Source organism: Heterodontus francisci, chromosome 18, assembly GCF_036365525.1.
Source record: "Heterodontus francisci isolate sHetFra1 chromosome 18, sHetFra1.hap1, whole genome shotgun sequence".
NCBI lineage: Eukaryota > Metazoa > Chordata > Chondrichthyes > Heterodontiformes > Heterodontidae > Heterodontus > Heterodontus francisci.
In genome coordinates, this window is record NC_090388.1 from 51,143,145 (window position 1) to 51,155,181 (window position 12,037).

At 45.0% G+C, this 12,037-nt stretch overlaps 1 protein-coding gene across 2 annotated transcripts in view; it reads left to right on the forward strand.

Moving 5' to 3' along the window:
* slc23a4 (solute carrier family 23 member 4) overlaps positions 1-12,037 on the forward strand; it is a 60,562-nt gene that overhangs the window by 17,758 nt on the left and 30,767 nt on the right. For both annotated transcript variants that reach the window (XM_068050737.1, XM_068050736.1), the window contains exons 6-8: positions 366-486; positions 817-973; positions 5,733-5,986. In XM_068050737.1, coding sequence (XP_067906838.1) covers positions 366-486; positions 817-973; positions 5,733-5,986 — 532 coding nt within the window. The remainder of the gene's footprint in view (positions 1-365; positions 487-816; positions 974-5,732; positions 5,987-12,037) is intronic.

Here is a 12,037-nt window from a genome sequence, read left to right on the forward strand (position 1 = left end):
GAATCTGTGGACAAATATAATTTTAGCAGCAATTTCCCCCTACTTTGACTTCTTGAATCCAATATTGATTTTCTAAAACTGAATGGACATAGTAGTGATTCCAGAGGTCAAAGGTCAAGCAGCTGGACTGGCTGTTTTACCAAAATATCAACTAAGCAAGATAACTGAATGTTAAATCAGTCATTTATGAGGACCTTACTTTGGCAATGCCCACCATAGGCTGTATGCTGGATATTCGACAACCCCCCCCCCCATACAAGTCCAACAACTAATTTTCAGTTACTCAGACCAGGATCAATGCAGCTGCTCTAAGGAATGTTTCAAATGCATTCAAATCTTAACATTCCATGTTACTGTAATTTCAGGACTGCAAGCTTCATTATAATATTCTCCCAATATTTAAGGAGTGTGCCAGTACCTTTTCCTGCTTTTAGCAGGAGCAAAAAGTGTCACATTTATTGGATGAACATATTCCAGATATTCCCGGTATGTACTGATACTATTTACAAATATAATTTTAGTCTTATAAATGTTAAAATTAAACAACAAACACCATCGCCATGGACATCCTGCAACATCTAAACTATGTAAGAACACCATCATCGTCCTTACTTTTTTAATGGATTTTATGCTCATAAGGATATTGGTGCTCTTAGGTTCCCGTCATGTATTGTCAAATGAAAGTAGTGAGAACTTGTTATCGAGCTTTAAGAAGGGATGGCTCTCCTACTGCTGTCTGTTTTCAGTAATCAGGGGTTTGCAACTATTTGGAAACAGCCTGATTATTTTAAGTGTGTGTTTTTATTTTATGCTCAGGTGCTTCTAGGAATTGCAGTTTCATGGATCATTAGTTTTCTACTGACACATTTTAATGTCTTTCCTGATGACCCTGATGCTTATGGATATTATGCAAGAACAGATATAAAGAGTGACGTTATCGTGCGTGCAAATTGGTTTCGTTTCCCATACCCTGGTAAGTAAAATAGGAAAGGTGAGAAGTTGGGATTGTTAGCTCCATTTTTAGGGCGCTATGGGCCTTAGAGCTCCAAAATGGAGTCTGCAGCACGTGCACACACTTGTGGGATGCATCAACATGCACCCTGAGAGTGTTAATTCACCGGCATTGAGCATTCACTGAAAGTATACAGTGCAGGGAGATCATGACGTCAATCAGAATGCAAGACTGATTTGAGGCCACACAGAGCAGGACAAACTGCTGGCAAAGGCAGGAGAAGAAGTAGGAGAAGAAGAAGAAGGAGGAGGAGGAAGAGGAATGGAGGAGGCAACCTAGACAGCCCCTTTCTGGCCAAACTGTCTGTGAAGATCTCAATGGAGAGCGATACGAGTAACCGCAGCCCCGATTCCCCATTCGTCAACACCCCCACACCTTAATATAAAAGCAAAATACTGCGGATGCTGGAAATCTGAAATCAAAACAAGAAATGCTGGAAATACTCAGCAGGTCTGGCAGCATCTGTGGAGAGAGAAGCAGAGTTAACGTTTCAGGTCAGTGACCCTTCTTCGGAACCCCACACCTTACCTTGCCTCAGTCACTGACCATCATGGTGTCCTCTTGACCACAATGCAAAAATCAAAGCCAGCACAAAATAAACATTCCAAACCAAATTTACAAATTGAATCATGCAATTTTGCATACAAACATCAACTAATTACTATTGTGCATTCCCTTAGTGCCTGTCTTCCATGTGCCTTTGCCTGTCCCAGTGCCCCTATGTAGTACTATCCCAGTGGCTGCAGTATATCTGGTGGAAGACTGCTTACTCACAGTGGACGATACCAATGTTCCCTGTGGATCCGTGCAGTTGCGCAGTACCCTGAAAGTTCCCGCGCAAATTGAACACAAGTCAGACCCTTTAATTTATCGTGCATGCACAGCCACATAACAAAATGTAAAGGGCCTGCGCACTTAAACAAATTGGTCACGCACTACAAAAAAATGTAGAGGGTACATTGGAGGAGACTGCAGATGGCCTTGGAGGACGTCTTCGAGCAGCTTTGATCCTAGAGCATCCGGTGTGGACTGCACCATCTTAGCGTCAGCAGCAGCTGGCTGGCTGACAGGCATCAGCAAGGACATTGGTGGAGTTGTAGGGATGGGAGGATGAATGCTGTCTTCCTGAGAGGACAGTACGTTCATGCCCCTGAGCCACTGCCACTCCCCCAGGGCAGCGGCTCAGCATTCGTAATCTTTGCAGTAGCTATCCTTGCATGACAGCAGTCTGAGTTTCCACTGCAGCACTCAGATTGTGGGCAGCTGCTGCTGTGTAGCAATGGAAGCTGCAACATTGGCCGTCAATCACTGCATCATGGTTGGGTCGACGTGTGAGGACGCATTTGGCCACCACTTCCATGCTGGAAAAGATGGGCTCCAAGCTTTGCGCAATGCACCGTGCCATGTTGATGTTGGACTCCTTTATGCTCCTTGACATTGACTGCAGGCTTCTAGCATGCTTTCCAATGCACGACGCCTTTTGTTGTGTACATCCATCAGTGTTCTTTTATAGGCTGCTCCATTGAAGCTCTATATCTGAGTCCTCTACAGGTAAAACTTAAGTGTGACCTTGTCTTCTAGTGAGCTGGCACCTATGCTATCCTTGCCCCCTGCCCTGGTTGCAGGTCACTTGTGCCTGGTGTCTCACCACGTGCAAATCCTACCTCTGCTAGCCTGTAAATTGGGCGCAGTGTCACTATCTCGCTGGTAGCTGACAGCGTGAGAGTGAGTGATGGTGCGTCTTCATCATCACATCTTCTTGCTTTCCCTTAATTGCCTGGCCAGCTTGTGTGACTTGTGTATCTGAAGGGAGAAAGGCACAAGGTTAAGGAAAGTAAGAGGTACATGCTTACACCATTTGCAGCTTGTAAATCAGAAGAGGGTGTGGGAAGACAGGGAAGTGGGATCTGAGAAGGAGGATTAGATATGAAGGTACCATCATCTTTGATGATTTTAGCCCTGCGCTGGCCACAGCCTCAGCAATGGGTGACCCATAATGGTCAGCTGTCTCTCCTCCATGGAGGTCAGACATGCAGGCAAACCGGACCGCTTCTGGTTAGTTCCTGCTGCCTCCGATTGTGCGTCACCTTTTCTTGCGAGAGAAAGGGAAATGTGTCAGTGAGTGTGGTCCAATATGTTTGGGTGATATGGCTGTCATGGTTGAATAGCTGGCAGTGCGTGAAAGCTGTGTGATGTGGGTGTGAGGCTGCAGCAGAAGGCGAGAGTGAGGTGAAGCTATGAATATCAGGTTTGAGGTAAATGATGGGGCTGTGGTGAACTGAGGAGCGTCTGAGGTTAGTGGTGCAGTTGGTAGGATATGGCACTTGAAGAGGCATGTACTGACCTTGACCACTCGCGTGAGATCACTGAATCTTTGCGGCACTGTGTCCCAGTCCTCAGGGCTTGACCGCTGGCAATAACCTCCATCTGCTTCCACTGCCTTCTGTACGCATGACCGGAGGGCTTACTGGGCCCCTACGGGTACAGGACATCTCTCCTTCTTTCCACCTCCTGCACCAAAGCCTCCAGTGCAGCATCAGGAAATCTTGGAGTCTACTCACTCCCCTGTTGTGCCAATCTTTCACATTTCCCAGGTCAGTGTCACTTCCTGCACGAGAGGTTCAGGCTAACTTAAAGCAATGCAGGCTAGCTCTAAGTGGAGCTAGCTACTCATGATATTGGCTCCCTGCTGATGCGTCCAGCCAATCAACAGCACGGTTAGCACTGGCTGGACATTGAAATCATTAAAATGAGCAGACAGCATGAAGTTGGTGTGCTGCCTGCATCACAATCAACAGCCACATGATCTTGGTGCCCATTTTCAGGGGCTACCCAATTTAGCCCCAAAAGGTTCATGTTGTACAATTAGCCATGTTTCTACAATACTTAAAAAAAAATAATTCTTGGACAATGGGCATTGCTAGCAAAACGGTCATTTATTGTAAATTCCTAGTTGTCCTTGGAAAGGTCATGGTGATTCCTTCTTGAACCGCTGCAGCCTCTCTGGTGAAGGTGATCCCACAGTGCTGTTAGGTAGGAAGTTCCAAGATTTTAACCCAGCGATGAAGGAATGGCAATATATGCCCAAGTCAGGATGGTATGTGACTTGGAGGGAACTTGGAGCTGATGGTGTTCCCATGCACATGCTTCCCTTGTCCTTCTAGATGGCAGAGATCACAGGTTGTGGAGGTGCTGCTGAAGAAACCTTGCTGACTTGCTGCAGTGCATCTTGTAGATAGTACACATTGCAGCCACGGTAAAAGGAGTGGTGAAAAAAGGTTGGATTTTGACAGCCTCCATTTTCATTTTTGAAATCTAAGATCTAGCATCTTTTTCAATTCAGTCTTCAACTGTGTTCATGGATAAGGTTTTCACAAATTCTATTCTTTCCTTACAAGAGAAAGAACTATATTTTTAAATAGCGAGTGCTGATGAAATTGTAGGTAAGTGTAGTTACTTAGCTTAATAGATTAAACGAGTTGAAGTAACACCAGCAAAAAAAGCAATTAGCTTGAAGAATTGTGTAACTTGAGCTGTGCATGTTAATGCACCTGTGAGCCTCAGTAACTCCTCACAGCCTGATGTTGTTCATTTAGTTCCTTCATACTCTCAGACTCAGTAACTCCTTATTGGTTCAGCCTCACACACTGTTGGTGTCAGAACCTTTATCAGCTCCTCCAACAATATTAATTCAGCTTGCCAAGCTGTTGGCATCATTACCTCCTTCCAACCAATTGCCCTGTGATTGTAACTCACTCTTTAAATAAAGCTATTTTTAAAAAAGTCCCAAAGGTTTGTCCTTTAAAAGTGGATTTGTAAAAGGGTCCTGCAGATGAGACCCTCCTGTATGAGATGTTTGGATACTGAGACGAGTATCACAGGCTATAACACTACAAGCAGTAATATCACACAGTATACTACCATGCATTGAATCATCTTACTCTACTGTCAGGTAATAATATTACATAGTAATATCATATATAACACCATAGATTTAAGCTTGGCAGAAACCAGGTGGGCAGGCAGTTAAAATTGCCCATTAGACACACCGCCGAGGTCCTGCTCTCTCCCAGAAGGTTCCGGTTTTAACCTGTTCTTCTGACAGGCAGGAAGGACACCAACTGAAAAACGGTGAGGTTTTTCTTTTAAATTGCAGATCAAGCTCTACTGATGCCACTGGGGCCTCACTGCTGTTTTATCCAGTGGCCTGTTAAGGTTTTCCTGCCAGGCTGCCTGAGCAGGTAGAGAGGTCGAGGCTAGAAGAGACCCATAAAGGCAAGCCACTTTACTTTTAGTTACATTCCTTGTGGGGTCAGGAGGAGCAGGACTGTTCTTTTGGACTCCACAAGGAAGGTTTAGGCTTTCCAAACCACCTTCGAGTGATTTATTAGAGTCCAGGGACCGTTCCTTCAGTCACCAGCAGTGACTTCCTGCCACCTGACATTCTGTTCTCGCCGTCAGCCGGCTGCCGTTTCCTTTTGTTTTCAGAAGGGAGACTGAGATTATGCAGGTGATCCCTGAGGGTTAAAGCATCCCAGGCCTCATGCTACCAAGATTGGGATAATTCGTTGCTCACATGACTGTCGCCCCAAGTTAAAATTGGGCTTTAGTATGTCATATTGTTACACAACAATGTACTATCACAGTCTGTGGGATCGCAGAATGAAATGTGACATTGTTTAATGCTGGAGACTGTAATACTTTGTCTTTCTGTGCTCAGGACAATGGGGATTACCAACAGTCAGCCTTGCTGGCATTTTTGGAATTCTAGCTGGAGTGATCTCTTCGATGATTGAGTCTGTCGGAGACTATCATGCCTGTGCTCGGCTCTGTGGTACTCCTGTTCCTCCAAAAGACGCCATTAATCGAGGGATTGGCATTGAAGGAATTGGTTGTCTCATTGCTGGAGCATGGGGCACAGGCAATGGAACCACCTCCTACAGCGAGAATGTTGGTGCTCTGGGAATCACTAAGGTATAAATTGAAGACACAAATGGGAGACAGTTCCCTCAAATATACATGTTAGCACTCTAAATAATTTTCAATAATGTTGTTCATATTTATGTTAATATTATTTGAAAGGTAATCACTGTTTCTTCATTTCAATTCACTATTAGCTATGCACGGTCCTGCTCCACAATCAGCTGCTAATAGATGTGTAAACATAACCTGCCACAGTGACTTTCCCTTCCCAGATTCCACATGACACCTAAGATGACAGAACTCAGACGGATAATAAAATTGTAAGCCTTTGACTGGGTCTGGCACTATGTACAGTTACAACAAGTTACCAACAATTGGTCACCTACCAAAACTGTCCGCAAAAAATGCTGAAAATATTGAGCACATCTGGCAGCATCTGTGGAGGGAGAAACAGAGTTAACGTTTCAGGTCAAAAACGTTTTGTCAGAACTGGAAAATGTTACAGAAGTAACAGAGGCAGAGAAAGGTGGGAGGAAAGGGGGTGGGGGTGGTGGTGGAAGATAGAAAAAAGGGGAAGAACTGAGATCGGGTGGAAGACAGGAGTAATTAACTGACAAAAGGGATAATGGTGCAAGGCAAAAGGGAGTGGTAATGGGACAAGAAACAAAAGATGGATCTATAGAAGCTGTAAATTACAACAGCAGAATCATTACCAGCATTTGCTGTCTGAAAAAATGGGAGCAGAGGTTATGATCTGAAATTGTTGAACTCAATGTTGAATCTGGAAGGTTGTAAAGTGCCTGATCACAAGATGAGTTGCTGTTCCTCAAGGTTCCATTGAGCTTCATTAGAACAGTATAGGAGGCCAAGGACAGAGAGGTCGGAGTGGGAGTGGTACAGTGAGCTAAAAAGGCAAGAGACCAGAGGCTTGGGGTCACACTTGCAGACTGAACGGAGGTGTGCAGCAAAGTGATCACGCAAACTGTGTTTGGTCCCCCCAGTCTAGTGAAGACTGTAGCGTGAGCAGCAAATACAGTTTACTAAAGTGATAGAAATATAGGTAAGTTGCTGTTTCACCCTGAAAGAGTGTCAATACTATCTTGTTTCTTTTTAAAATTCCTGTATCTGTGCCATAGTTGATGGCTCATCCTCTAACTGATTTTCCTTTAGCCAAGAGTTTCCACAGTGCTTTGTTCTCTTGCAACTTTGTTCCTTCTTGATATCAATGACAACCTTCACTTATCCAACCCTCTCTATTCTACTGCTGATGGTTCCACTCTACGTTAAGCAATTTCCCTTCAGGCCATGAACCCTCAGTGTTTGCAGCATCTAGTAATCTGGCAGCCTTGTAGTCAAATCATTTATATCTTAATCTGGTCCATACCCTTTGAAAATGTTGGTTCTTTGTCAGAGGTGGAGGTTCTGAAAATCTGTAATGTTTCAGGTGGATCTCAAGCATAATTGGGGCAGATAGGGGCAGGGTTCAGTTATGCCAGTTTTCTGCACATTTGGACTGTGCTAGGGTTTTGTGACCAGCCATAGGTGGGCAATCTTGTGTCCAGCCCATTTGCTGATGACATAAGGAAAAAAGGTGGGACTGGCAGGATGATAATGTTATCAGAATTCTTACCAATTTCATTCCTGGTGTAATGCACACCTGAATGAAGGAAGGTGTATGTTACCTGCCAGGACCATATTCTGGGAGAAGTGGTTTGCACCACATTTTCTACAGCCAGTTTTCATAGAGCACCTGTTTCCTTTTGGAAATGGGACAGTTTGGGCGGCACAGTGGCGCGGTGGTTAGCACCGCAGCCTCACAGCTCCAGCGACCCGGGTTCGATTCTGGGTACTGCCTGTGCGGAGTTTGCAAGTTCTCCCTGTGACTGCGTGGGTTTTCGCCGGGTGCTCCGGTTTCCTCCCACAGCCAAAGACTTGCAGGTTGGTAGGTAAATTGGCCATTACAAATTGCCCCTAGTGTAGGTAGGTGGTAGGGGAATTGAGGGAAGGTGGGGATGTGAGAGGGTAATGGGATTAATGTAGGATTAGTATAAATGGGTGGTTGATGGTTGGCACAGACTCGGTGGGCCAAAGGGCCTGTTTCTATATAAAGTTTTCTTTTTATGCAAAAAGCCTCTTATCTGCTGTTGTCAGCACTCTGTTCTAATGTCTGCCCTCTGCTGCTAATTTCTTATAACCCCACCTGGTAGGCACTACTTTCACAGGTACCTGCCCACCATATGCAAATGCCCCTGACTGTGGGAATTCAGTTGGAGTCGCCAGCAGATGGAAGCCTCGCTCCGCATGGATACACTGTGGGAGTGGACCTAGAGCTTTTTTTTTAGAACATTACAGCGCAGTACAGGCCCTTCGGCCCTCGATGTTGCGCCGACCTGTGAAACCATCTGACCTACACTATTCCATTTTCATCCATATGTCTATCCAATGACCACTTAAATGCCCTTAAAGTTGGCGAATCTACTACTGCTGCAGGCAGGGCGTTCCACGCCCTTACTACTCTCTGAGTAAAGAAACTACCTCTCACATCTGTCCTATATCTATCACCCCTCAACTTGAAGTTATGTCCCCTCGTGTTTGCCATCACCATCCGAGGAAAAAGACTCTCACTATCCACCCTATCTAACCCTCTGATTATCTTATATGTCTCTATTAAGTCACCTCTCCTCCTCCTTCTCTCCAATGAAAACAACCTCAAGCCCCTCAGCCTTTCCTTGTAAGACCTTCCCTCCATACCAGGCAACATCCTAGTAAATCTCCTCTGCACCCTTTCCATAGCTTCCACATTCTTCCTATAATGCGGTGACCAGAACTGCACGCAATACTCCAGGTGCGGTCTCACCAGAGTTTTGTACAGCTGCAGCATGACCTCGTGGCTCCGAAACTCGATCCCCCTACTAATAAAAGCTAACACACCATATGCCTTCTTAACAGCCCTATTAACCTGGGTAGCAACCTTCAGGGATTTATGCACCTGGACACCAAGATCTCTCTGTTCATCTACACTACCAAGAATCTTCCCATTAGCCCAGTACTCTGCATTCCTGTTACTCCTTCCAAAGTGAATCACCTCACACTTTTCCGCATTAAACTCCATTTGCCATCTCTCAGCCCAGCTCTGCAGCCTATCTATGTCCCTCTGTACCCTACAACATCCTTCGGCACTATCCACAACTCCACCGACCTTAGTGTCATCTGCAAATTTACTAACCCACCCTTCTACACCCTCTTCCAGGTCATTTATAAAAATGACAAACAGCAGTGGCCCCAAAACAGATCCTTGCGGTACACCACTAGTAACTAAACTCCAGGATGAACATTTGCCATCAACCACCACCCTCTGTCTTCTTTCAGCTAGCCAATTTCTGATCCAAAGCTCTAAATCACCTTCAACCCCATACTTCCGTATTTTCTGCAATAGCCTACCGTGGGGAACCTTATCAAACGCCTTACTGAAATCCATATACACCACATCCACGGCTTTACCCTCATCCACCTATTTGGTCACCTTCTCAAAAAACTCAATAAGGTTTGTGAGGCACGACCTACCCGTCACAAAACTGTGCTGACTATCGCTAATGAACTTATTCTTTTCAAGATGATTATAAATCCTGTCTCTTATAACCTTTTCCAACATTTTACCCGCAACCGAAGTAAGGCTCACAGGTTTATAATTACCAGGGCTGTCTCTACTCCCCTTCTTGAACAAGGGGACAACATTTGCTATCCTCCAGTCTTCCGGCACTATTCCTGTCGACAATGATGACATAAAGATCAAGGACAAAGGCTCTGCAATCTCCTCCCTAGCTTCCCAGAGAAGCCTAGGATAAATCCCATCTGGCCCAGGGGACTTATCTATTTTCACACTTTCCAAAATTGATAACACCTCCTCCTTGTCAGCTTTTCAGTCTATCCCTGGCAAATACTGACCACTTTCTATCTTATGATGGCCTCACTCAAAGTTCTTTATCTTTCTCGCTATCTACCCTCCTGCTTTGCCAAAGCTGCATCCAAAAAGCTAGGTTTCCTATTTTGTGCTAAATTCTTCTTTTACACTCAGAAACTTTAACTCTCTATAAAGTCTGTTCACAACTTGAATATTTCATCAATCTTTCGAGATTTTTTATTTTTTATTTATTTATTTAGAGATACAGCACTGAAACAGGCCCTTCGGCCCACCGAGTCTTTGCCGACCATCAACCACCCATTTATACTAATCCTACATTAATTCCATATTCCTACCACATCCCCACATTTTCCCTACCACCTACCTATACTAGGGGCAATTTATAATGACCAATTTACCTACCAACCTGCAAGTCTTTGGTATGTGGGAGGAAACCGGAGCACCGGGAGGAAACCCATGCAGACACAGGGAGAACTTGCAAACTCCACACAGGCAGTACCCAGAATTGAACCCGGGTCGCTGGAGCTGTGAGGCTGCGGTGCTAACCACTGCACCACTGTGCTTGCTTCTTGAGGATTCTAAACTTTTGGCAATAGGCCTCGGGTACTCATTTATATGCTCAGAGGATAGCATTTTTGGTCAGTTCATAATTTGATGAACTCTCATCTGGCAACAGGGAATAAACCTCATGGGCTTTTCCAGTTAGCTTGCTTTGTAGTAAAAGAGACCAGGTCTCAGCTGGCCATTTTAGCTGCCTTGCCAGTTTCTCAAAGGACACAAAACATTTTTCAACCTCCTCCTCATTGAATTTTGGAATTAGTGGAGCTGGTTTTAATAATTTTGCACTCATCCCTGATTTATGGTCCTCTATATTGGCCATGCTTTCACTGGAGTTACTCTGTTCCAGCCTTCACCTGGTCTTACTGTAACGGAGTTTAATTTTAAACACACCATGTTTTTAGCTCCCCCTTGGTGAATCCTTGTTCACCGCTTTCCAATTATAAGGCAAAGGAACAGCACAAACAGGCTTTCTTAGGTTTAAAGAAAAAATGTTGAAATTTATTAAACTTAAACTCTAATTCGGTTAACACCTATGGATACACAACGCGCCCAAGCTAGCATGTATACGCGATGCACACATGCAGATAGAGACAGAAAGAAAACAGAAGAAATAAAGTGGAAAAGTTTGAGGTAATATCTGAAGAGATGTTCTGTGTTATGGTTCTTCGAGCTCACTATAGAGTCCTTGCTTGTAGGTAGATCTTGCTTTTCGTTGGGGCCCAGTATTCTTCTTAAACCTTGTTCGCTGTAGGAGACTTTTCTCTCTTGGTGTTCATGTGTCTTCAGAGGTTTGTGAGAAAGAGATGGGAGCAGACAGGAGAGAGACCTTCTCTGTCCAGGAGCAAACGGCTTTCAGTTCAAATTGTTTGTACAAATTCAAAAAACTCAGGCTGCCCAGCAGGTTAATCATGTGACTAGCTGGTTTGACCATGTCCGTTTGTGTATTCGGCCATCTTAGCAGTCAACCTGGAATGCGAGCTCCCCCATCTTCAACCTCTGGTGATCAAAAGTCCATTGTTGGTTGAACGTCAGGGAATGGATGCTTTGTCCTTGCAAACACCTTCTGTTAATATGCAAATGTCTTTTCCAGCTATGGCTGATGTGTTCAACAAGTCCGTTCTTCACTCCAGTAAGTTTAAGATCAATGTTCATGACAAAATTAATGTGCCTCATTCTTGGCAGGTGAGGGCCCAGCATGGCAACGGCCACGGTCACCTTCACAGCCACTGGCAGTGCAATCCACACCCTGCTCTGAGGTTGCAGTTGTGGCTGCAGTAGGTGGCAAACTTCAGTGATGATCTCCTTCATGAAGCGCAGACATCTCATGCAATGTTTGTTACTGAGGTTCATGTAGAATTACTCCTTGAACACCCTGGGCGGTATGGTCTCCTGCTGAGAGCTTCCTCCCCTCCTCCTTCAGCTTTCCCTGCTCTGCACCCCTCTGCTCATTCTCCCAGTTATGCCGTCTTCTCAGGGGAATACCTACTACTGCACCCATGTCTGGAAGCAACTAGTTGCAACTGCCAAGCCACTCCCATACTTCTGGCTGACACTCGCTGTGTGTGCAACACCCTCACCAATATGGCATCGAGCCCGTGAGTTGCAGAAACCCTTTAGGG